This window comes from Buteo buteo, chromosome 17 (assembly GCF_964188355.1).
Source record: "Buteo buteo chromosome 17, bButBut1.hap1.1, whole genome shotgun sequence".
NCBI lineage: Eukaryota > Metazoa > Chordata > Aves > Accipitriformes > Accipitridae > Buteo > Buteo buteo.
In genome coordinates this window covers 30,369,417-30,394,713 of record NC_134187.1, presented here as the reverse complement: position 1 = coordinate 30,394,713, position 25,297 = coordinate 30,369,417, and the positions used below count along the sequence as shown (strand labels likewise).

Below are 25,297 nucleotides of genomic sequence, written 5' to 3'. Positions count from 1 at the left end.
TTCCCCTCTGGCATCTCCCATAAAGTCTCAGATGTGTGTGCAGGAGGGAGACAAATCCCAAATGAAACTGCAAAGTGGGAAGATTTGTCCACAGCAAGACAGTAGCTTAAGCCCAGAGCATCGCACCCTCTGACTGAGAAGGGCAGAAACTTAAATAAAATCGAGGCTCTCAGGCCAGGCTGCGAGGGGGGAGCAGGCTTCTGGGCTCCTGGGCAAGGCTGCGATGAGAACAGGCTCTTTAGGGGACAGGTTTCTTCCTTCAAGGAAGCACACGGCACTCATTTCCATGCAGCACTCAAAAGGTTAGAGAGAGTCACAGGTGTTCAAAGCCATCTGCGTGAACTTTAAAAGCCCCAGCAGCACCACAGAAACACACCGGTACGCAAATCAAGGGAAAACAATCACAAACCAGGGGGCCGGCTGGCGTACTTCACTCCCACCCATGGCCCCAGCCAGCTGTTACATCACGGAACCGGAGGGTGAAAACCACATCTCAAATGTCATATTTAAAAAGGACAATGTCAAAACAACACACAAACAAAACCCCTCAGCACTCATTTTCACTGGGGCAGGGCACACCCAAGGGTGGGACCTATCTTGACTCAATAAAATCTATTAAACATTTATCTTTATAAGTAAGAGATGCAATAACCCCCAGGAATGACTGGAACACAGCAGCACAAAGCCCCGCAGATGGCCCTCTGGCCAGTGGAGTTCCCAGACCATTAACCAGACACTGACACAACCTCCCCCAGGCACATGCTCTGCCTTCGGCAGGTCGGCTCTGCACCACGACAGCAGCGTGGCGACCGCAGCAAGTCGGAAGCCGATAACGGCCCAAGTTTGGCTGCTGTCAGTTGGGACCTTGAGGCTGGTGCTTTTGGAAGCTGGCCTCAAATCCATGGTTTTGTACCATCATTGTGTGTTCCTTCTCTGCCTCCCCTCCCCTTCGCAGCCCGTGGCCGGCCAGAGCTACCCACCGGAGTGCGTTCGCAGGTGGCCGGTGAGCGCATCCCTCCTGCGGCAGGCGTAGTTGCAGAAGGGACATTTGAAGGGCTTCTCGCCAGAGTGCAGTTTGATGTGACGCAGGAGGTTTCCCTTCTGGGTGAAGGAGGCTCCGCACTGGTTGCAGTGGAATGGTCTTTCTCCTGCAAAACCAGAGCAGTGGGTGAAACTCACGATTAAAGCACTTTCCAAGTGTGCAGAGGAGCAGCTCTCAAACCAACAGCCTGGGAGACCAGAAGCATTCATGGGTTCAGCAGTGCTGAGCCTGTTTGAGAGGGAAAGCCATAGATTAACTACCAAACACAGTGCTCTGGATGTGACCCCCAATGTAGGGAGTGACAGATCTGCTGCTGGAGGTTGGACAGTGACGAGGAAAGACCAGCTACATGCGCTTTCCTAGACCTTTCCTCACTAGCATCTTCTGGCCGCCATCACTGGGGTCAGCATCTTGGACCCAATACCCATCTCCCACAGCATCTGTGCCCACCAGCCAACACATGCTTGCCACCTGGCTTCAGAAATTCACTTTTCTCCAGCCCATGCTGCCCCTGCCCCAGCAGCAATGCCAGCCTCAGGACTGCCACTCACCAGTGTGGCTGCGCTTGTGCACCATCAGCACGTTGGGGCCAATGCACACCATCCCGCAGATGTCGCATTTCAGCTTGCCGTTGGGCAGTCGAATGCCCCCGGGGGAGTGCGGCTCCTGGCCTGTCCCGTCACAGTAGCCCAGGGGCTCCGAAAGCGAGTCCTCCACGATCACACTGTCCTCCTTCTCAAGCATCCGATCATCCTGTGACAGCAGCCGGCTGGCTTCCTCATCGCTGTACATCTCCACCTTGATAGAATTTGCTACAAGGAGGCAGAAGGGATAAGACACAGTCAGTGGAGAAAAAACTCTTAAACTAAAGAAGTCCGGAGCACAGCTTGGGCAAGACTTACTCCTAAAAGAAATACTGTAATGAGTTAAGTGATTTGTTTGCGATAAATGTGCATCTTATTTTGTCGACTGCTCAAGAACCGACATCATACATGGATCACAGGAGGTTATGGGCTGGACGGATTGTTTGCACACCCCACAGATTACTGCTCTGCATCCTGCCTTGTAAAGTGACTGACTGAAGAAAAAGACATTTAGTTCCCTGAATTCAAAGGCAGAAGGGGAAAGAAAAACCACTCATGCTTTTAAAGTACTGCAGACGAAGCAAAGACACCAAATTTTGACACTTTGAATCAGTAAAGGGCTCAAAATCCACTAGCACAAAGAGCTTAACGCAAGTCTCTTGGATAGTCAGTAAATTCGGCTCATTAGAGAAGCCATTGCTTCACCGCAAGTTTTCATCTTTGCTACAAGACCTGGGATCCATCAACTATCTAAAGGCAGAAAAAAGAAACCGAAGAGAGGACGGTGCTGTCTGAAAACCCCCACCCCTGCCCAAGGCGTGCTGATCACTGCCTCGCCAGCAGCCCTGGCTCAGACCAGGCTCCCTGCAGGCAGCTCTGTCTCTTCCCCTTCCCTCAACTGCCAAAGAGGCTGCAGGAATCGTGGCGAATGCACGGAGGGGACAAACATGCAGACACCTGTGGGGTGGTGTTTGGGCACCGAAAACCCCGAGAAGGCTTGTGTGAAACTAGGGAAGTGAATGTGAGCGATGCCAGGGACAAGGGAAAGGTCCCACAGCTGAGGGCTGGTGACTCCCAAGAGCAGCTGCTCCGCAGCGGTTTTGGTCCAGACAAGAGCAGAGAGAGGGCAGGAGCCGAAGGAACCATGCTCAAGAAGCCCACCAAAGCTGGATGAAAGAGGGGCGCGGGGCCAGGGCAGCAGGTGGGTCTCCCCGCCACAGGACGGGTGCTGCAGCAAAGCCCCCAGGTTTCCCTCCCCATCGCTACCTTTCCTTCCTCCTGCTGCATCGGGAGCGGAGGCTGGCGAGGGGATGCGCCAGCCCTGACCTACATTCCCGGCTGCTCTAATGATCTGTGGAATGCCACAAATCAAACACTCCCCGAGACGACGGCGACCGCTCTGCTCCCTCCGCTGCCAGCAACCTGCAGCCCTGTGGGGACCGGGAGAGGGAATGACGGGGAAACCTCTCCCCCTCCTCCCTCCGCCACCTCCCAATGAACTTGTCCACCCAGATCCTGCATGCTTCCTCTCTTGGCCAAGCGTTGGAGCGATCATCCCACCTCGTGACGCCAGCTGTACCCTCTGCTCGAGGGAGAACTGCCACCGGGACACCCTCAGCCTCGGTGAAAAAGTTGCCTGTTTGGAGACCCAGTCTTTAAATATCGAATTGGAAAGTTTCCTCCCACTTTAAGCCATTGCCAGCAGCTGGGAGCGAGAGAGAATGCCCTGGGGAGGCTCCCCAGCACTCTCCAGCCAGGGACGGCCGCTCCTTGGCCGATCGCACCCACTACCTGCTCCCGTAGTGCTGGTCCTGGCAGGCCGGAGGAAGATGACGATGGAATAAAGTCGAATCCAGGTCATCCACATGGTCATGCACTGAGCCCACGGGCTTGAACAAAATATTTACAGAATCCCTTTAAATATCAGATTCTTATTTCTTCCATTTAAAGCAGGAGGTTCTTCCCAATCCCTTAAGAGGAGAACTGTGGGGGCTGGAGGAACTGAACTTTATATACACAAAGGAGACTCTGCTGCTGCCCGGAGGGTAGGAGATTGCAGAGTCCAAGCTGCCTTGTGGAGACAGGCGTGAGAACGGAGCAGACTGAGCGCAACCACACAGAAATCCCAGCAGCTTCCAGATCTGGTGCTGACTCGACCCCTGGGGCTCGTTCAAGCTCTTTGTGAGAGCGCGAACGCTCACCCACGGTCCGGGGACGCCTGTGGCATGCTGACAGATGCAGCGTACCAGCCAAGGGGATTCGAGAAAACCTTGGTAACATCCCGGACACCAAACCATCGGGAGGATTTGACCTTTAAAACCTTGGGGGGGTTCTGAACAAACTCTCCCATCGGCTGCAGCAGGGATGATCCGTCCCAGTGAGCAAGCAGGAAGGCTTTGGGTCGCTTACCGAGCAAGGAGGACGCACGAACACCGGAGAGTGGAGAAGGTGGCAGCAGGACAGTCCCAGTCCCAGGGAGACCCACACCTCCTGCTCCCCTGGGAATGGCAGACACGCAACCCCGGAGGAGCCAGGCCACGTGCTCGGAGAGGAAAGCTCCTCTTCCGCACCACCTTCGACACGGCAGGCAGGAGGGCTCTGGCTCTTCCCCAGAGCTAGGTACAGCTTCACAAGTGGGGATTAACGAGGAGCAGCAGCATGGAAGTGATTCATCCGAGACTGCGTGAGGTTTATTGCCGGGTGAAGAGCCCAGGAATTCTGGCTCTTGCTCCCTTCCTTCCCTTCCTGGATCCTTGCAGCAGACAATGCTGCCTTCCCAGAGAGGCTCCAGGCAACGTGAACCGTGCATACACTCGGCCTTGGCAACTGGAGGCACTTTCAGACCGTCTGCTGAGCCACTGGCCAAAGTCACCGCTGGCTGCAGACCGGGAGGAGACTCTGCGGCTGAAGCATTCTTGTGGGGGGAGCAGAACTTTATTTACGTGTTGGCCGGTGCCACCATGCTCCCCTGGGAGCATCCAGGAGACCCAGCGCAAACAGACGCCGCTGTGCACAAACACGAAGTGAAAAGCTCCTCTCTCAGTGGCGGGAGCTGCCTGGATGAGTTGACGTTTGCTGCACTTTGATTTTCTGGTTGTTTTTTTTTTTTCTCCCATTCCCCTGGGGACTTATTTTTTTCCTGGGCATAGAAGGGACGCCAACTATTGTTCTGTAATTCTCCTTTCAGAACCAATGCAGAGTCCGGTCTCACTGGAGAGAAGTCTCTGCTGGCAGAACAGGTTATATAATATTCTTGCTCCTCTGGGGCATGATGCTTGCTGGATGAACCAGCTGTGAAGTCAAGTCAGATCAGAGGCAATACCATCACTAGCATCCTGCTGTTAAAGGGGAAGGGATCGTTATTGTCCTTTCAGTCAGTCCACGTGCTCAATTCCTTTTGCTTCTGATCAAGCGAAAAGGCTGTGTTACCTCTCAGAACTGTCCTCTGCGAAAAAGCTAAGATTTCATTTCTTTGCAGAGCTTCTAAGCATTTTTATAGGGCAAATGTAAAATAAATAGCAAGTAATAAAAGGAAAAAATGGCAACAGAGCTAATTCATAACACTACCACTTCTGAAAACGTCATGTTTTGGGTTTATTTTATCCTGGTTCAGAAAGAGCAACCTTCAAACGCCAGGGCCTAACCAGAGGTGTCCCAAGCACCTAACTGCTGGAAGCCCACATGGATAAATTACAAGGGAGTTTCTCTGCTATGGAAAAGCAATAGGCAATTGCATGCTAGAAGCCAGGAGAGAGGGAAGATCAGAGCAGTGCCGGTCTTTTCGGTGTTTTGGTTGAGTCAATCTGGTAGAGATAGCCCAACTGTTGGTTCTTGAATACCGAGAATACAATTCGGAGCGGGACTTGCCAACTTGTCTTGTCTCAGCGCTCCTTCTTTTCATGCGTCAACATGACTTAACGGCATGTGGGGCCTATGGAAACTTGACTGCTGCCCCGAGAAGGCTGCGACGTAAGTTAAGCCTGTACCAGCCGTACTGAGCTCATCCAGGGCCACGCCATTCCTCAACGCACAAGGGAAATGTCACGTTTCTCGTCAATCACCACAGCAAGCAACGGGAGCAGACGGCATGCCAGGACGAGGGACAGACTGTGGCAACTCTGAAATCAGACCTATTTTCTGGGGGAGGTTCTTAAATATAACTGAAAAAGCAGTTTCATCAATTTTAAATAAAAAGCAAAGAATTCCATTAGTAGACAGGGAAGGAGATGGAAAGCTTCATGTTGTGGACAGGAGATTCCCCACATCAGTCCCGTTTCTGGATTAGTTCCCTGTCAGGTGCCAGCCACCAGCTCGGCTGACGGCACTCTGCCGGGCGAGAGCACATGGAGGCAGAGGCACGACCAGGCAAGACCTCAGGGGGCACACACCCGCTCTGCTCTGCAGTGCCACGGCGAGCTGACAAGAGCTGGCAGAAGAGGAGCTCCCCGAGGAGCACGCTGCCTCTCCCCTCTTCTGCTCATTTCTTGGTGGTGTGGAGGAGGCAGAAAGGGTGGAGAGACATGATGGCAAAGCCAGTGCCTGAACAAAATGGCACAGACTGGCCAGGGGTAGGTGAAGGCTGGGAGCTGGTGGCATGTTTCATCACCCCGTGGCACTCCCGGTGTATCCGAACATGCCCAGGGGCTCTCTGAACCTCCCGCAGCTACACAAATACCTTCCCAACAGACTCATTCACGTAGAGGCAGAGTTCTGCTGCTACGTGAACTGCTGTGCACACCGCGGACTCCAACCTGCCCCAGCTACTACACGAGAGGAAGCGGAGCAGCTTCTCATTTCCCACACAGCCATCTAGATGGATATAAAAAATAACTTATTCCAAAGCAACCAATGGCTCTGCAGCCCCTCCATAGCTGCAATCACTAACAGTCTGGAACACGCAGCTGCTTGAAAGTCAAGGTGAAATTCACAACAAGGAAAGACCCCGAGTCCTCAGCATCACCACAGCCCATTTGAAAAACTCCGGGCTCAGCAACAGCCGGTGCCCAGGATCAGTAACCGGGCAGCTGCTCTGCACGGAGACCAAAGCAGGGTTTTATCCTCTTCGGTTGGAAAACAAAGAGTCAGACTCAGAGAGAAATCTGTCACAGCGGGAAGTCAAAATTTATGTCACGCCTGAGAGAGTGCAGGGTTTGGGGACAACACAGGCAGACCTTGGCATGGCTTTTTTCAGTTAAGTCGGCGTACTCACCACTGAGAGAGCGGCTCGGGGAGGAGTGCTGGCTGTTGGGTGTGCTCACCGTGGGTCCCACGATCGCCGAGCTGAACTCCTTCTCCAGAGAGGAATCCCCACTACCTTTGGGAGGAGGGAAACACAAGTGAGTGATGCCTGAAGCATGGCATGTGGGCTCCCACTGGCTTCACCTCGCCAAGCCCTCTTCCCAGCACCTCTGCTTTGGAAGGGGGCTGCTGACGGGCCCTTCGGGGGGCTTGAGGACACAGCTTTTACCCCAACGACACTGTCTGCCACACACACCAGCACAGGATTAGACAGGAGCTTGGTGCTTTCTGGACCACAGTCCTCCAGCTGTGACCTCCTCAGACACAACAGCCCCAAGCCAGCGTCCTGCCGACGGCAGCAACATGCTTTGCTCAACTCGCCGGCTTGCAGAGAGGTTGCAGAAGGGGAAAGGGGTCGGCAGGCCACGCTGGAGGGCTCTGAGGGAGCTCTGGCTGGCACTGCAGTGAGGGGGCCAGGCCACCCCCCCCCCAAGCATCAATCCCCCGCCGAAACGACCCGTGCCTTGATCTGCCAGGCTGACCCCACCGCTCTGCCCGGGCGAGCGGGTCCCTTCGCCAGGCACAGGGATCCCCCTCCCCGACAGTCCCTATTGAACTGACAATTCCCAAGCAGATACTCACGTCCCTGGGAAGCTGAGCCCACCCCGGACAGACCCTTGCAGTCCCTGGAACCAGGCCCTTGCCCATTCACGCTGGAAAGCTAATTCAGCAATACAGCTGCCTACCAGGAGCAAGCCTAAATCACCTCGAGCCCATGGCATTTGCGCAGCAGGCTAGACTCATTTTTTCCCCGTCGGGGGCTAGCAGGTTTCTGTTCCGGCAAGACCTGCTGTCTGCCAGCGCACAGAAAACCCCCGGTCCCCTGCCAGCCCTCCCCACCGCGCACCCAAGAGCTGGGCAGCTGCCTGCAGCGGCCGCTCCTCGGCGATGCTGTGGGGACGGGGACAGCGGAGTTTCACGATGGAAAGTGCAGAAGCTCCGTGAACGCCTTCAGCACAGCTGGGAATGTTATTTCTAAATACTTGCATCTGGAGAAACTCTTCTCTCGGTGCTCCCCGAGCCCAGTTCATCCCATTGTCTGATGACTACTGGGACGCTGAGCTCATCAGCCTCGCTGAGCATGGGAATCATTTATGGTAACTGCCCTCGGTGAGACAGCATCTTCTAAATCGCTGCTCGACTGACACCAAGCTGGGACACCCCAGCACCATCCTCACCCTCCCCAACTCCCCGCAGCAGCATTTTAAAGAGGTTTTCTTTCCTCCTGGGGTCATGGTGGGAGAGACTTCGAGGACCTTTCCCTCTCCCCTCCCCACACTTCGGTGAGCCTGGCAAGCTGCTGCCAGCGAGTTTGAGTCACGCAAAGCCTACGTGCACTGCCAGCCACAGCAGAAGAGGTTAATGAGAAGGCTGAACAACGAGCCCGGTGGAGGAAAGCACCCTGCTGCCGAGAAGGAGCTAGCCCCACTTTACTCTGCAGGCTGGGGGCACATCCTGAGGCCAAAAACCAAACAGCCACTGCGTGGGGTGAGACCGACCCTCTCAAAGGGTCTCGGTACATCACAAGCGGCATCCTGAGCCTACCTCACTCATATTCACGTCCACGGGCATCTCGGGGGGGGTCAGGCCTTTCCTTCCCTCTCCTCCCTGCCAGCACAGGGGATTTCAGACACCTATAAATCACCCTCCAGAGTCAGTCCCTCTGCCCAGCACAGCCCCCTGCACCCCTTCTCCTCCGCGCACAGAGAGCGAGCAGAGACGGCACCGAGTTATTTCAGGATCCTCCCCCCCGCCGCTCCCGTTTAACTCGCATTATTCTACCTTGCTGGAGATACCCTGGAGTGTTATCACAGCCAACTCCTTGGAAACAGCGCTGGAGCCCAGGCTGCGTGTGCATGTCTGCGTCGCTGGCAGGGCGCACGCAGCCACTCACCTTCCAGGAAGAGCAGATTCCTGGAAGCGAGGGAAACGACCGTCATTTTACAGTCAGGCGGCATGGCGAGCGGGAACCCGGGCTGTGCCTCTCCCCGGCTCGGGGACACGCGGCTGTGGCCTTCGGAAAGCACGGAGCTGTGCCGAGCCAGCCGGGGACGATGCTCTAAGGAGGGAGAGGAGGGAGCAGGCAGGGGATGGGGGATCAGGGATGCTGCGGGATCTCTGCTCTGCCTTCACAAGGCAGCCGGCAGCCCGGGGGCTCAACGACCAGGCAGAGGACCCGAAGTATCATATCGCTGGGAAATACAGGATCCAGTGACCGGAGGGAGAATAGCATCATCCCCAACATCAGCCTACAGTCAGCAATGGCTCATTTGGGCTCTGACCCTCCTGCATTGAAAAGGGATGGGGACACCAAAGCCTTGGTCCTCAGCTCCAGAAACGGAGCAAAACTGTCTCATATTAAACTCCTCCAGCCATCCGGTGTGTCCGGACCCAGAGCACACCAGAGCCAGGCAGTTCTGGAGCAGATGCGCAGCCCAGAAGACTGGCACTTCACACCTTCCCAGCACTCTGCATACACAAGCGTATCCATATCAAACAGCCAAAGCCCACAGTCAGGACACACGAGACCACAGCCTCAAGTTGCAAGGATGTTTTTAGGCAGTTTCCAGGTGAGCTTACCTTGGCATGCAGTTCCCGTCCTACAAAAAAAACCCCTTCCTGGTCCCAGGTTTAACCCTGAAGATGTGATCAGGGCTCATTAACAAAGCATCCAGGTGATGCTGACAGCAGGAAGAGCCCCGCTGCACTGTTTTACAACCTGTTCCCAGCTACTGCCAATCTCCGATGTGCTGGAGAAAGGTTAAAAAACCCACACTAGAATTTAAGTCAAACATTAAGGAGAAAGAAGAAGTTAATTTCTCCTTGGTCCCTTCAAGCATAAAGGCAGGGCACAGCATCCCATTTTCAGCTCAAAGCTCAGCTCCTCTGCCAGCTAGCTTCATCCTCCAGATCCCAAAGGATCCTTCTTATCCCGAAGGATCCCCAATCTCCGTCTGACTGGAAGCACCAAGGGATAACTGAGCTGATCCTTGGCACCTAGCCCTCCCCGAAACAGGGGTCAGGCCAGTGCGAACCTTTGCACTGCCAAGAGCCTCTGCTCCCCTGGGAGGGATCGCTGTCAAACCCACGCAGAGCCGCACGGACGTCAGCCAGGACCCCCTCTGCCAGAAAATCACACACACCCCCCACCGGGGACGGGGCTTTTCCTCTCCGTGCAGCAGGGGGTCTGACACTGGGACCCCCGATAATGGCTCCTGAGAACGGCTCGGAGCCCCGGGAAGGTGGGCAGGCTGCCTGCCGCCGACAGCAAGAGCTGAAGCACTATCCCACCCCTGGGAGCAACCAGCGCCTGGTTTCGACGGTCTCTCAGCAATTTCCCTCTCTGATAACTTTTCAGACTTGAGATTTCAGGAAATATTGGGTCACATTTCATTTGCTCTAAAAAAACAAATGGAAACCTGAACGTCAGGCAAGAGACAGTTCGTCTGTCTGTAGCCCAGTTATCCAAGGAGCTGAGAGCATTTAACCCTGTTCTCAGGTGACAGCACCCAAATAAAAGAGGGTAAAATGGAGGAGACCTGGGGTGTTTTGGGGAGCAAAGCTGAGGTGGGAGGACAGCCTGAAAACTTCCCCTGTCTTCCATCAGCCTCTGACATGCACACACAGAGGCAAAAGAAGCAGAGGCAGACCTCCAAGGGTGCTCGGCCATCCCAGGGAGCGAGGGAGGGCCAGATCCTGTGGGAAACTGCAGTGGGATGGGGACCCGATCCCACCCTGCCCGCACAGGGCATCCTTGGTCTGGGATGAGGTTACTGGTGAGGCTGCTCTGGTGCTTTCTTCTGCACAGAGCTGTGCTGGCTTGGACAGACCAAGGTGCTCAGCCCTTCTTTACTATCTGCAAAATGGCAATGCTGCCCAGCATGCAGGACCGACACAAGCAAAGAGCAGCAAAGCTGTTATCTGCACGATCCGAATGCTGTTTCTTTGGGTTAAGCATCTATAGAAGGACTTACAGCCCAAGGAGGTGCCACCCGAGGAACCGGCATGCAGCACGGAGAGGTCTCTTGCCCGCCTCCACCTTGTTCCTACCCCCTCTGTGGTAACGACTCTGTCTCTACCAGAGCTGTTTCAAAACTGACTTATTTTCCTGTGAAGAATTCAAAGGAGAAAAAGTATTTCACATTCACGAGGAGTTTCCGGGCTTTCGGTTACCTTGCTATTTGACGAACATGAACTTTTTCTTTTTTAAGAGTTCGTTTAATTAAACATATTTCACAGAAACAAGTTTCAAGAGCTCTGCTGTTTGTTTCCTCTAGTCATTTCAGATCCACAGCAGCTCAGCGACCCGAAGCGGCTAATTGGCAGGCCTTGACCCTGACGATTAGCTGATCTTCATTAGGCCTGCTCTGACCCCCAGGCCAGGCAGATAGGCTGGGCAGCATAGGCTTTGCTCCACAAGTAGCAGGGAACTCAAAAAAAGAAAGTCCACCCTGGCCAGGACAGCCCACAGAGCTCCGGTAACGCTGCTTTTCCCTTCTCCTGTCCTTTAACCGTTCCCCTTCCCTCCAAACTCCAGGAGCTGCTTAAACCTCAGATCCCCAGGACTTCCAGCACTGAAAGCTCACATGCACCCCAAGAGGGATTCAGGCTGTGCCGAGGGAGACGGGCTTTTTCCGTTGCCTCTTTTCGGACCTTCTTTCTGGGCTGCAGCACCTCCACACTTGCGGGGAATCACAGACCTGCTGCAGGGACCATGGGGAAAGGGGGGAGGCTCACCCATGGAACTCCCTGAGGAAAAGCAAAGCCACAGCTCTGCAGGCGATGTGGACCTCCGCGCCGAGCACACCCACACACCTCCAAACTCTGCTGGAGGATGGTGGAGAGTGCCGGGGGGACGCGGTTCTGCTGAGCGGAAAGCTGAGCGAAGCTAAGAAAGCAGCCGCTTTCAGAAGGCAGCCACCCTGGCACAGTGCAATCAGCCAGCTTCAGAGAAGCATTTTGTTATTTAGTGGAGACATTCTGGCAACTAAAACCCGAGCAGCAAACTGCAGTGAGCGCCTTGAGAAGAGCCAAGTGTTTAACCCAAGCAGGGATCCTCCGGGGATTGGAGGAAATCTTCATAGAAGGAAGGAGCACACAATAACTCTGAGGATGAACTTTGTCAGGACGTGCAACATGTAACGTGATTTATGCAAAGGGGCGTTGTGCAAGGTCCCCCGCGCAGCTCTGTCAATGCACCAAGTCCCGGCCACCGCAACCGCTCGTTAGAACAGCCGGGGTCCTCTCTCCCTTCCAATGCACTTCAACTTCTGACCTTCATCCCTGCTGAGCCATTCATCCCCAGCACCCCCCCCCCCAGCTCCTCCAGCTCACAGGGCTCGCACAGAGACGTCCTCCTGCCTCTCATGTCGCTGGGGCCGGATGAGGTAATCGTGAGAGTTTCTTCTGGCTTTGCCTCTTCTAAATCTACATCAGGTCTTACTCTAATCCCCCCCTTCTCCTGAGCAAAGATGGACAAACTGAGGTGTTTTCACACTGCAAACACCAGTCCCCCAGAGATAAGAACAAATCCGACCAAACCAGCTTTCACTTACAGCCCATACCAGCTGCGAGCCAGGTTTCTGCAGGCCACCAGATAATCTAAATCCCCCCAGTGCCACCAGGGTCCCCTCTGGAGATGGTCACTGGGGCTGCAACCCCCTGCACGGCAGCTCCGGTTCGTGCGAACCCGACGGTTACGGAGCAGTCTGGCACGCCAGCAGCTTCCAGCACCCAGATCTAGGCCAGCCCCACGCTGCCTCCCCCTCTCCCCACAGACATTTCATGGCTTTATGTCTGGAACTCAGCCTGGTTTTAATCTTAACGCACACCGATAGACAACAGCGCTGGACTTGGTGAGGCACACAGCTGAGATCACCTGTGGGGGTCTTAAATATCGCACTGCTTCCAGTCGTGGGTTTGGCATCGCGCATTCAGCGTACCAGAGAGTGGGACTAAACTACCCATTTCATGAGCACAGCCAGAAGCTCTGAAGGAATGACCAGCCTCCCCAAGACCTTTCGGCAGTGGGACTGCACAGCCATCGCGGGAAATACATTTTCCTTTCGGCTTGCAGCTAGGGTTGAAACTTCACCTACTGCTGGCGTGCCAGCAGCCACCCACCGGCTCAGCAGGTGAAGACACAGGCACATAAACTTCAGCGTAAACTACCAGGGCTCAGCCTAGGGACCGTTTTTTCAGTTAGCTGTTTATTCTGCCATGGGCTTTAACACTTCTCAGATACTTAATGAAACAGGCTGATGTTCTGAATACTGTTCCTCAATGCTTAATCTGTGATGGCGACAGCAGCACAGCCTCGGGCAAAGCAGCCAAGCACAGGACAGCTTATACCCAGAGGATGAGACTGAGCACCTTAAAACGTTAGCAACCCAAAATAGCCGGCAAAAATCAAGAGCAGACGTACCAGATATGTAAGATCGTCCATTACAGTCTTCTATATCCATCGTTAAGGTACTTTGCTGAAAGAGAAAGCAGAGCTCAGTCAGAGTTAGCCTCCAGAAGCTGCTCAGACTCTCCTCCTCCAGTAAAACTGCCCAACAGCTTCTCGGAGCAGACGAGTTACTCTACCCCAAGTTCCTTTAAGGCTGCTTTGCAGCCCTGGGCTTAACACCGTCAACACCGACTTCATCATCAACCCTAGCAGACTACACTGATCCTCCCATATCTGAGCAGTGCTTTCCAGGCACTCCTCTTGGAAAGTGAATGCCAACACCAGCAGCAAGTGGTGGTCCTGGCAGCAAAGCTGCGATGCTGCGGATGAACGCCACAGTAAACATGGAGGGTTTCATCCCCCTGCATGCAGACCACCACTACCACTGCTCTGTGCCACGCATGGGAAACAGTGTTAGCTCTTAAAGCCAAACCTGGGACACTTGGAGCGGGCAGAGACAGAGGAAGAGCAGCTGCCAGCTCCCCTGGGACAGCTGAGAGCTGGAGAGTCACCGGTCCAGACAGACAGACGGCCACTGCCACAGCCCCAGGAAGCAAGGTGGGCTAGCAATTTGCTTCTCCCACTCTGGCAAGGGGCTGCTGCTGGGAACCAGCGTGGTCACACCAGACACTGCAGCAGGGCGATGAAGTCTTGAGTGCGGGACGTGCATAGCCAAAGCACTTGGCTTCATTTTATCAATGAAAAGAATCGGGGTTTTGGGCAACGAGACCAAATGCTAACGTACCGCGCTCTGCCGAGCAGCCTTGCAACAGCCTTTCCAACGACCACACCAAAATAAAAGGGAAATCTGCCTTATATTTTGCTGCTTGGCACCCCACGGAGATAATGAACATTTTATACATTCAAATGGCTTTTATTTGTCAATTACACTGGCTGTTTAAAAAACAAAATGAGCCCAGTTTTAGAAACAGGAGTTTTGCTGTTTAGGGCAGGCTCTAATTGGCAGTTGATAGGGTCGGAAACGGAACGTTTGCTGCAGAGAACAATTTAAAAAAGCAGTAATTTGTGGAGATGAATCGTCTCCTTAAGAAGGAAAATCAACGTGATTTGCAGATTGTGAGCACACACAAGCAGCAGCAACGCTGTTCATTTCCCCCTCTGTTTCTCAAGCAGCTGATACATTGCAGACAGCAAGGCTTTCTAGGGGACTTTGGTACCTTTTCCAGGCTCAAAGAAATCAGTCGCTCCCTTCTGAGGGTGCTCCTTTTAAAAGCAGAATTTTAAACAATAACTGCTTCTTGAATGAACGAAGTTGTACAAGTCTTGCTCCTGGCAACACACCACTTGAGATACGTACAGATGCGGACAAGGCACATTAGGCTGGGCTTATCACCCCATCGGACCTGATGACTTGCTTGATGTTAATTAAGAAGAAATGCTCTCACCGTGCTCCACTTAACTGCAGATCTCACACAGGGGCTCGCTGCTTTCGGGGAGGCTATCACCAGCTGAAGTATACCAGTATACAGCCAGTCGATACCCTGTGGCAGGTCCCACCCAGGGTGTTTTTCCAGCCGTCCCCATGCGGTTTGGTGACAGGCCAGCAAGGTGACGACCCCCCCTCCATCACTGGTACCCAGGATCCCGGTGCTGCAGGTCCCGAAGCCTGACCGGGGAGATGGAGACACCTGGTTCTGATCTCCCCGTCGGCAGCAGGATGCAGACTCCCTGACCTGCTCCAAATCTGCACATAAAAAGTGCCTCGTATCCCGGGCTGCCACAGGTACTGTGGGAATTACATTGGTTATAGGGGCTGCGCAGAGTAAGGAAGCACATGGGCTAGTGCCGTAACACCTCTGCTATTCCCTTCCCTGCCATCTGTGTCACCCAGACAGAGGACGACACCCTGGCATGGATGGCAGTCTCCCAGCCTGGGCAGCGAAGGAAAAGCCAAGCACTTCAGAGTTCCCCTTCCCACCCCATGGTGGCTGTTAATTTCATGAAATGAAAATAATTTAGGTTGAAATCTCTCTCTCAAGCACTGGGTTACACAGGAACTGTGGTTTAAAATGCATCCTGCGGCTTTATTTTTGTTGAACTCATAATTTTGCTTTTCTGCGTTACGCACACCCGCTCAGAGATCTGTCTGCTTTGCACAAAGGGCACAGCAACGCACTAATAAAAATCAATTTTATTTAGAAAGCCCTTTCTCTCCTGTACTCTGCAGAAGCCCTTGAAAATACAAAATTAAACAAACAAACAAGCACCAAGTGATGGTCCAACGCGCACCACAGGTGAACGCGCAACATGGAAAGCTGCCAGCATCGCCCCCTCCCAAACCCCTCGCCGCCTCCCAGGGACCCGTCCCACCCCAGGCTCGTGGCTGAGGCCAGGGACAAGCAGGACCCCGGTGTCCTCCCTAAACCACAGGCAGCAGACAGCGAGGAGTGAGAACGAGAAATTAATTTCCCTCAAAGTAATCAGCTAATAATCAGCCAAACACAATTGAGTTGAGGAGCCAGTTCTGTAACTCCTACTTCCTACTCATGCACGCGGTCTCATTAATGTTAACGGAATGATGTGCAATAAAAGAGATTGATTCCTTGCTCCTTTGTATTTTAAAAGAGGACCCAGAGAAAAACATTGGGAGTGTTTCAGGAGCCCCGAGCCACGTGTCAGCAGTTATTTTCCTTAATTTTGGCTGAGCGTGAGGCCTTCGCAAGCAGGAATTGCAATTTACAAAATTACAAATTAAAAAAAGCACCTAGCTCGCAAGAACCTACAGTTCTGCAGTAACGATGGCCCATAATTAACCTTTGGCTAGAAAATGGTTCTGCGTGTCGTTTGTTCCCAGAGTCCTTTTAATTTTGAAAAGCACCGCAGAAAGGCTATGCAGCCGGACTGGCAAAACCCCATGTCATGGACCGGGTGTAAACACATCCCCGGGAGAAAGGGGTTGCTTCCAAGGACTCGGCTTCGGCTCATCCCCGCTTGGTGCCGGCACAACAGGGAGCGACACCAGCTGCCTCCGAGCTCCCCCTCAGCACCACTAACAGCCGCCCTCCATCTCCACAAAGAAGGGCAACCCCTCACCAGTCCCCCTCGGAGCAGAGCCCCAGCCCGCAGCACGGCGTTCGTCCTCTCTCCAGAGGGAGGTCTTGGTCAGGCAGCGTGGTGAGGACCCGGACCGGGGACAAACCTCCACGCTTTGGACCGTCGGGTGCAGAGAGCACGTCTCCGTCTCTGGACTTTCCTCCCAGCTTTCAGGTGTGATTGTCAACTTGGGAATCGGAGAGAGAAGCGCACTAAAATTAGAGCAGAGCGCCTTCAGCGCTGCTCGACGCTCTCCTCCCCTCTGAAATAAGGACTTTTCCCCAAGTGGCAACACTCAAGGAAAAAAAAAAAAAAAGTCCTCAGAACTAGCCCAATTTAAAAAAACCTCCATTTCAGCATGATGCAATTTGTGAATGTCCTTTGCACTAATAACAAGAGGCTTCTGAAGAAGGCCAGGCCTGGGTGACCCTCCTGCACCAGGAGGAGGGCCGGGGCTTTGCTTATTCCTGGGATGGCAGAAATATCCCAGAGATGGGAAAAGTCTCTTAGATCCCACCCAGCCCAGCGCGCCGGCTGCTTCCACACACTCTCCAAAGCAGGGCTCCCATCAGCTCCCTCTGGAGCCCATTTTAACCCCTATTAGCCTCGCAGTCGTTAGGAAAGCCACCTTATTTTCTTCCCCTCTTAATTTCTCCCCAGTGCTTCTGGTTATACCTCAAGATCTGTGAAACGACTCCTAACGCTCGGCACCAGCAGCGAAACACTTCTCCACCTCCAGACGCCACGACGGCAGGAAAAGACACCCCAGCCCAATTACACCACGATTATTTTTAAGGTTACAACATCAGCCCCCACAGAGGGTAAATACACAGCTCCTGCCAGACTCGAACAGAAACCAGCCAGAAACGTCAAAACCCTTCAGTCTGCCCCGTTTCTCTGCTGGTCCGGCAGCACGGCTCGCAGGCAGGGATTGCTTCCTGAGAGGCGCCCGGTGCGCAGACACCCAGGTCCCAGCCTTCCTCAGCTTCTGCTGCACCAAGTGCCTCCCAAACACCACTGCATCTCTCTCTGTAGTGAGGTTTGCCTCCCGTCTCCCCGCTGACCTGCTGCGGGACAGCTCGGCTCGGCGCTGGCGAGACCGGCACCGCCGTAAGCAGCGAGCCCGCGGCGAGAAGAGAAGTGGCACATGCAGGGGGAAGACACGCTCGGGGCGAACATCTTCAGGCCTCCTGTCGGGGTAAGAATTAGTAAGCGCTGTAAAGGTCCCCGCAGTTTCTTTTTCCCAACCATTGTTTCCATTAGCTGCCATTTATTTTCCAACGTGAGGACTTTTTTTCCACCTTTGCTGCAAACAGAAGCTCGCTGAAGAAACCATCTGCTCAAAAAACCCAAAAGTTTGTGTCACTGGAAACACTTCAAAAGGCAGCAAAGGGAAAAGCCTTGCTTTCACGGAGAACCCCCCCATCCCACAAGCGTTCCCGATTTCAATGCTGAGAAAGCAGCTCTGCCGCGTGTCTGCCGTCACTGGGGAAGACCTTGGCTCAAGCAGTTCAACAGAGGCAGAAATGAACGGAGCTGCCTTTCAAAAGCAAAAATTAAAGGGTTGTGACATGTTTTATCCATTATAAAATAGTTGCCATTGTTTCCATATTTTGAAATATATTATTAAATAAGATGAAGCGTCATTGCTAAAAAAAAAGTGATTTAGTGCAATGCTGCGGCTGGAGGACAGCAGCTGACAGCTCCTCACCGCTGAGCTGGGGAGAGACGAGACCCTTCGTCTCCTCCGACATTTACAATCAAGGCTACACTGGAGCGAAGCAACACCGTGCAGTGCTGGTGGGAGAGAGGCAACAGGAATATTCTTAGGTTACTGCTTTAGGGATGGGAAGAAAAACTTCCTACACCCCACTGCTAAGCACTGACTCTGGGGCTAGTCACACCAGCAGAGCTGACACGGCCACTGCAGCCGTCTGCATGAGCCCGGCCTCGCAGCGGGGTCCTAAACCACAAAGATGGGTCTGATATCATCCCCTGTGACCTCACAGGGTATTGACTGGAGACCATCTCCTAGAGAACACCTGCACTTCAGGTGCCTTAACCCAAGAACTGAGCAAGCACGGCTGCAATTTCTGTCCTTTTTATAAATAAAACAGGGGAAGAGAGAGAGAAAACCCTCTGAGGAACCAGACCAGTGAATGACGCGAGGTCCAGCAGCGGGCAGGTGAGATGCCAAGTGCTGTCTCCTGTCGAAGCGGGGATGTTATTTGTCACTAATATTCACCGCCTGGAGAAGCTCCTCCCTGCTGGAACCGCTCCTAACGCTAACACGACAGGACACGAGCCTTGCCTGCTCATTGACATAAATTCGTTTAAAAGCCTGCTGACGGAAAAAGCACTATAAACCAGCACAGTGTAAAATGTAAAATTCCTCATCTTAAACATGCTCCCGAGATTCAGCGAAGTTTTAATTCAAAGCAAACCGAGGGCCGTCTTCTGCCATGTCTTTGTTCAGCATCTAAACCCGTGTTGTGCCCTCTGGGCATCACCACAACATGGATAAATAATAACCGTGAGCAACGACGCTGAGCCTACAAAAGATGAAAAGACGTTTCAGGAGACTGCCCCGGCAGCGAAAGCAGGAAAGAGAAGTTCCTTCTTCAGCGCTTACTTCGATGGACAGACAGTTACAGACAGCAGGAAAGATGCCCTGGCCTTTAGGAAGCGAAGTCGTGCTGCACTTTCAACGCTATCGTTTGCAGCTCAACTTCCCTAACGACGCTCACACGCGTTTTAAGTGGAACTGATCCACTGAGAGCGGAGAAAAATTAATCCTCTGCTGGATGCTCCCTCCTCGCGCCCGTCCTGGTCCTCTGCCCTCGGATAACCCCGCTCCGTCCTCGGGCACAGAGACCACATCGGCCCCCGCCGTTCCCGTAATTCCCCTCGGGAGCACAAGCCGCTGCTGTGCAAACAGAACCGACGCTCCGGAGCCCTGCAGGTCGCTGGTTCCCCAGCTCCTCCGAACACTGACACCTTCACAAGGGCTCCCGAGCCCTGTCTGTCACGTCGGCTCTTTGAGGCCGCTCAGGTTTCCTTGAGTCCTTGAAAGCACAAGCCAAGATGAGGCCAAAAATCATTATCCCGTCCCTGCCAGCTCTGCCGCAGGACACAGCTCACCCTTCCCCACCACCCCCCCGCCCCAGGCACAGCCTTCGCCTGAGCCGAGGGGCACGGGGTGTGACCCAGCAGATGCAGACGCTCCCTATTTTGTCCGAATTGGGACCCCGATATGTGGCGGGAAGGTATCTGTGAGCTTCTGGACAACACCGCCCTCGCCCCATGGACACTGGCCTCGCCAGACACAAAGCACAGCGCAGGGACGCTGCCTGTCCAAAGTGCCGGTGCCTGAGGAAGTCCCCCTGTTCTCGCAGCGCAGGCCCCACGTACCCAGGAGCTGAGCAACCACGAGCAGAGACAAGTTTACAGCCAGGCTGCCAGCAGCAGCTTCAGCCCAAGAGCATCCCCAGAGCCGCCACTGCCTCTTCCCATGCCCCAGGGTCTCTGGGTCCCCTTCGGCAATCCCTGCAGGGGCACCGGGTGCCAGGGCAGGGCATCGGCACAAAGCCCCTGTTTGGGACTGATGACAAATGCATTCTTGCTTTCTACCAGCAAAACGAGTCAGTCATTGGCACTGCAGCTTCTCGTCATGAAGGGTTCAACAGGAACGGAGCCAGACAGCACCTGGGACGCTTTAAGGAACTTGTACCCCCTTTCTGCTCCTCCCCACAGGCTCCATGGAGCTGCCAGAGCCACGCGCTGCCTGTCCTGGTGCCCCCCTGCGCAGGGGGGAGAACAGCGCAGCCTCTCCTGCCTGGGGAAACTCTCCAGAGCTGTTGCAGAATCGGTAAGGGGAGGACAGAGGGGAGTACTGGGGGACACCGGCTGGGCAACACAAAAACGGGGAGCAAACCCTGCATCTGAGCATCCCCGTTGCACAACCAAAGAGGAGGCTCCAGCATTTACAGGCTGGTTGGGAAAACTCTGCTTGGAGCCAACAGCTTCACCCGAAAAGCGGCGCCCACAGCAACCTTGACCCCGGAGCCACCGGCACAGGTGTGTTACAGAGGGATAAAAGCGCTCGGAAGAGGCTCACCCTAAAACCCCAAAGCGACGTCCTCCAAAACACCTCTCGCAAAACCTGACATTCCAAAAACAGAGGGGGAGAAGGGAGGGGAGGGAAACGATCCCAAACACGGAGGGAGGGAGGGATCCCTCCACAGAAGAGGGACTCAGAAGAGGCAGAAGAACTTTGGCGGGGCTCCCCACGCCCGGGGCTGCAGCAGCCCTGAACACCATCCCTCTGGTGAAGCCCCTTGTCTCCCAGAAACGTCATTTCACTGACCGTGCTGCTCCAGCATCGAGGTGGGGTCCCCCCCATGCCCCCCACAGCCGGGTCCCAGCCAGGGAGGCGAGGTTCCTCCAGCCCCCTCATCCTCCAGAGCGGCCCAAGTTTCAGGGCTGCACCCCTGCAAGGAGGGACCCCCCCCACATCCCGGGCCGGCTCCGGCCCCTCAGCTGTCCTGGGGAAAGGGGCTCAGGGAAGATTTCGGGGCCCATCCCGGGGTGCAGCCCCTGGCACCCACCGCCACAGCACCCCCCCTGCGGGGGGCTTCACACCTCCCCAAAACGCCTCCTCCTCCCTGCCCCCCCCCCCAGAAGGTACAGACTCCACTCAAAACCGCGACACCCACCCCCTCCGCGAGACACGAGCCCATCGCAGGCGGACACCCCCAGGCAAGAGCTCACGCTCCCCCCACTCCAAGCCAGTCCCCCCCCCAGAAGAGACCCCCGCCACCTCCCGCAGCCCCGACCCCCCACGGCGACTCCCTCCCCCCAGCTTAACCCACAGCCCCAACTGCCCCCCATCACCCCCCACCCCCCACAGTCGTGTGTCCCCCCAACCTAGTCACACCCCCCTCCCCCAGCCCGATCACTCCCGCCCCCTGACAGACACCCCCCCCCCCCCCCCGCCCCGGACAGCGGCCCCCGGCCCAGCTGCTCCCCCCCCTCCGACAGCCCCCCCCTCTCACCGGCGGGGCTCGGGAAGGGGCCCCCCCGGCCCGGCCCGGCCACGGGGGGTGGGGGAGCGGCGGGGGGGGGGGGTCAGGGGCTCGGCGGCGGCGGCGGCTCCATCGGCGGCGGCTTCACCTGAGGAGGGCCCGGGCCCCCCCGCCGGCCCCGAGCCACTTCCGGCCCCCGCGCGCAGCCAGGCCGCGCAGCCGAACGCCGACGCCCTCGAGCCGCCGGGAGGTGGGGGGGCGGGGGGGGCGCCGCGCTGCCGCCATGGGCCGGCACGGGGGGCTCAGCCGAGCGCCGGCGCATCGAGCGACCGCCGGCTACTCAGGGAGGGGCAGCGGAGCGCCGAGGCGGAGCGGAGAGCGCCGAGGGCATCGATGGACCCGGGGGGGGGGGGAATGAGCGGGGGCCATAATCGATAGCCGATAGCCAGTAATCGATAACCGATACGGCGGGGACGGGATTATGGGACGGGAACGGCTACACACCGAGAGGTACCGGGCCCCCCCCCCTCCCCTGGGCTCACTGGGACCCCCCCAGGAGACTACCCAGGGTGGCCCGAGAGCGGCCCCAAGGGGCCCGGTACCGGGGGGTGTGCGTAGGGGTGCCCCTGGGGCCAGGGGGTCCCCTCGGGGCAGGGAGGCCGCAGGGCCGGGGGTCCGTAGGGTCCGGAGGGGTGGGGGGGCTGTACAGGGCCTGGGGGGGGAGTAGGGGGGTCCCATAGGGAAGGCATAGGGTCCGGCGTGGGGGGGTGCCGGGGGCTGGAGGGTCATGGCATAGGGTGGGGGGTTCCCAGAGGGTCAGGGGGTCCCATAGGGTCAGGGAGTTATACAGGGTCACGGGGTCCCAGGGTCACCTGGGGACAGAGGGGTCCCACAGCAGAGGGGCAGCCAGTCTGTAGGGCCGGGGGGAGGGCTGTGGGGGTCCCCCAGGGTCACCCCCTCCACCCCCTCCAATTCCCGCTTTGGCGGCGCAGCCCCAGGAAACGGCCGAGTCCATAAAACTGCGCAATCTTTATGGAGCCACTTTCACACGTCGGGGGCTGTAAAAAGCGGCGACCTTTGAGCGGCCGCGGGCGAGCGGGGAAAGCTGCCGGGACGGTCAGTGGCTGACGGTGACGTGGACGCGGTGCCAGGCGTTGCTGAGGACCCCGCGCAGGTTCCAAATGGGCGCCACGGTGTCGGGCTGCACGTTGTAGCTGCCGTCCACCGCCTTGCAGATGATCTCCAGCTCGGCGCCCGCCGTCACCGGCGCCTGCAGCTCCCACAGCGCCCAGGCCCAGGCGCGCCCCGGCACCGGTCGCTCGCCCGTCAACCGCGCCACCCGCCAGGTCCGGCCGCCGTCCAGCGAGACGTCCACCCGCACCACCTCCCGCCCGCCCCCGCTCCAGGCGTAGCCCTTCACTGTCAGCTCCCCCTCCGGCACCGCCGCGCCGGGGCGCGGGTGGGTGATGGCCGACTGCACCGGCAGCTCCTGGATGGCGGGCGCCGTCGTGTAGTCCACCGTGTCCCAGTCCACGCAGGGGGAGAAGCCCTTGTAGTCGTTCCGCTGCCAGTGGCTGGGGCTCTCGGCCGGGCTGACGGCCACGCGCTGCAGCCACTTGACGCTGCGGGCGCCCACCACGCCGGGCACCACCACACGCAGGGGGAAGCCGTGGTCGCGGGGCAGCTCCTCGCCGTTCATCTCGTAGGCCAGCAGCACGTCGGCGGCCGGGCTGATGGCACGGCCGTAGGGGATGGAAGCGCCGTAGGGGACCCCCGCGGCGTCGGCGTCCAGCCCCTCGAAGCAGACGTGCCACTCGCCCTCCCGCTCCTCGCTGAAGCCGGCGTCCAGCAGGACGTCGCGCAGCCGCACGCCGCCCCAGCGGGCTGTGCTGATGGCCCCGATGTCCCACGCCAGCCCCTTGACGGGGCGGATGCGGCTCATTTCGGCTCGGCGGTTGCCGGCGCACTGCAGCGTGGCCGTCACTTCGTGCTTGGGGAAGCGGCTGCGCAGCTCGGCCAGCGACAGCGAGAGCGCCCGACCCCCCGGCCCCTCCACCCGCAGCCGGTAGGAGCCGGGATCCACCGCCGGCACCGGCAGGTGGTTGCGGGTGAAGAAGAGCTCGTTGGGTGTCAAGAAGCGCTCGGCCAGCAACTCCGCCGGTGGCTCCGCATTAAACGGCTTCTGGCTGTTGACCCGCAGCCCAGGGTGCCGGGGGGGGTCCCCGGCGAAGGGGTCCTGAGTGGCGTCGGGGGCCGGCGGCGCCTCCTCGGGGCTCAGCTCCCCCACCTTGTACTCCCGCAGCAGCTCCAGGACGTGGGGCTGGCTGTGGACGGCGTAGAGGGCCCAGAAGGGTTCCAGGGCTCCGCCGGCTGCCAGCAGCACCTTGTCGGCCCCCCCGGGGTGCAGCTCCACGAAGTCGGTGACGTCGAAGACCTCGGTGCCATGGGTCACCCAGATGCGGTCCTGGGGGGAGCGGTGCCGCCCCACCTCCTCCCGCGTGTACAGGGGGTAACGGGGGACGGGGGTGGCCTGGGCCGCCTGGGCACCCTGGGGGACCCCAGCCCCGTCAGCGGGGAATGCTGCACCCGGTGCCCCCTCCCCAGGGCGGGGGGGGTGCCCCCATTCCACCCCCTGCCCATGGCAGGACCCTGGGGTCTCCCCCCAAAACCGGCACCCCGGTGCGGTGACTTGCAGCTGGTGGGGGGGGATGTGGCACCCCCAGCCCCCCCCCAGCTGGACCCTGCTGTCCCCATCCCAGAGAGGGACCAGGGGACGGGGTGTCCCGGAGGATCCGAGCAGCCCGGTGCTGCCCCCCCCGCCGGGGAACTCAGCCCCCCCACCGCTATCCACATCCCAGAAAAGGACCCAGGAGCATCCCCCCCTCCCCGGAGAACCGGGGCATCCCGGTGCTGCCCTCCCGGGACTCAGCACCTCCCCACCGGTGCCGGGACCTCACCGTTCCGGTGCTTCTCCCCCCCCTTCCACCGCCGGTGTCCCCCCCCCGCGCCCCGTTCCCGCTCACCCTCCTCCGCCGCTCTCCGTAGGCCAAGACGGCTCCGAGGCCCAGCAACGCCGCCAGAACCGGGGCCGCCCCCCGGCGTCCCCCCGCGGCCGGGCTACCGGGGGGCAACCGGGAGCAGCCGCGGCGGGGCAGCGGCAGCGGCGGGAGCCTGCGGGGAGAGCGGAGCTGACACCGGCCCGGGGGCGAGGGGGGGGCGGCACCGGCGTCTGCGGGGACCCCCGACGGGGCCGTTCCTACCTGCGCCCGGCGATGGCTCGGAGCAGCAGCATCGCGGCGGTACCTGGACGGGAGAGAGTGGCTGGGGCGGACACCGGACACCGGGCACCGTTACCGGGAACCGGTAGCGGGTGAAGCTTCCCATGGCCCCGGGGGAAAGCGGGCACCATGGACCTGCGTGGGGCATCCCCGCTCCCCCCCCTCGGCCCCCCAAGCCCCATCCCGGTCCCGGTTCACCCCGCCGCGCACCTGCGTTGCGGCTCCGGTAGCGCGACCTCCCGCCCGTCTCTGCCTCTTTAAGAGAGGGGCGATGGGCGTGGCCTCAAGGGGAGGGGGGACCAGCCCTCCAGCCACGCCCCCTCCCGGGCCAGCAGGGGGCTGCGTGGGCGTGGCTTCAACCTCTAAGGTTGAGGGGGGGTCCATCACCCTTAAAGGGGCAACTTAAAGGGGCAACGGCCGGTCGGATTTAAAGGGCCAGCGGGACCACCGGCTGCCCACCTCCCCCCCTGCCCCGACTTTTCCCCGTAGGCAACCGGGGTCCGGCCCGTTCCTACCCCCCTCCCTCCCCCACCGCGGGCCACCGCCCAGCTGGCAGCTCTGATAAG

The 25,297-nt window shown here is 57.6% G+C and overlaps 2 protein-coding genes across 9 annotated transcripts in view; both read right to left on the bottom strand.

Moving 5' to 3' along the window:
- IKZF4 (IKAROS family zinc finger 4) overlaps positions 1-21,631 on the bottom strand; it is a 31,516-nt gene extending 9,885 nt beyond the window's left edge. For 2 of the 8 annotated variants that reach the window (XM_075049617.1, XM_075049622.1), the window contains exons 1-6: positions 21,484-21,631; positions 13,349-13,403; positions 8,707-8,838; positions 6,836-6,940; positions 1,594-1,854; positions 981-1,148 (exon numbers count right to left, since the gene is read on the bottom strand). In XM_075049617.1, coding sequence (XP_074905718.1) covers positions 981-1,148; positions 1,594-1,854; positions 6,836-6,940; positions 8,707-8,838; positions 13,349-13,388 — 706 coding nt within the window. In that variant the 5' untranslated portion in view covers positions 13,389-13,403; positions 21,484-21,631. Of the gene's footprint in view, positions 1-980; positions 1,149-1,593; positions 1,855-6,835; positions 6,941-8,469; positions 8,549-8,706; positions 8,839-10,898; positions 11,033-13,348; positions 13,440-21,483 lie in introns of those variants that run through there. The other 6 variants (XM_075049621.1, XM_075049623.1, XM_075049619.1 and 3 more) reach the window with 5 other exon arrangements.
- Positions 21,632-22,469: 838 nt separating this feature from the next.
- On the bottom strand, positions 22,470-25,261 carry SUOX (sulfite oxidase). The gene is made up of 4 exons (XM_075049631.1): positions 24,942-25,261; positions 24,714-24,756; positions 24,477-24,624; positions 22,470-24,001 (listed from the first exon to the last, which is right to left on the bottom strand). Exons 2-4 carry the CDS (start codon positions 24,743-24,745, stop codon positions 22,571-22,573), a joined length of 1,611 nt encoding a protein of 536 aa, XP_074905732.1. The 5' UTR covers positions 24,746-24,756; positions 24,942-25,261; the 3' UTR covers positions 22,470-22,570.
- Positions 25,262-25,297: the final 36 nt, after the last annotated feature.

What these genes read in the sequence shown, in the direction of transcription:
- SUOX (XM_075049631.1), bottom strand. Translation starts at nt 24,745, where the DNA reads ATGCTGCTGCTCCGAGCCATCGCCGGGCGCAG. An exon ending in CGAGCCATCGCCGGGCGCAG is followed by an intron (nt 24,625 to 24,713) that starts GTAGGAACGGCC and finishes CTCTCCCCGCAG; the next exon opens with GCTCCCGCCGCTGCCGCTGC. An exon ending in ACGGAGAGCGGCGGAGGAGG is followed by an intron (nt 24,002 to 24,476) that starts GTGAGCGGGAAC and finishes GGGGTCCCCCAG; the next exon opens with GGTGCCCAGGCGGCCCAGGC.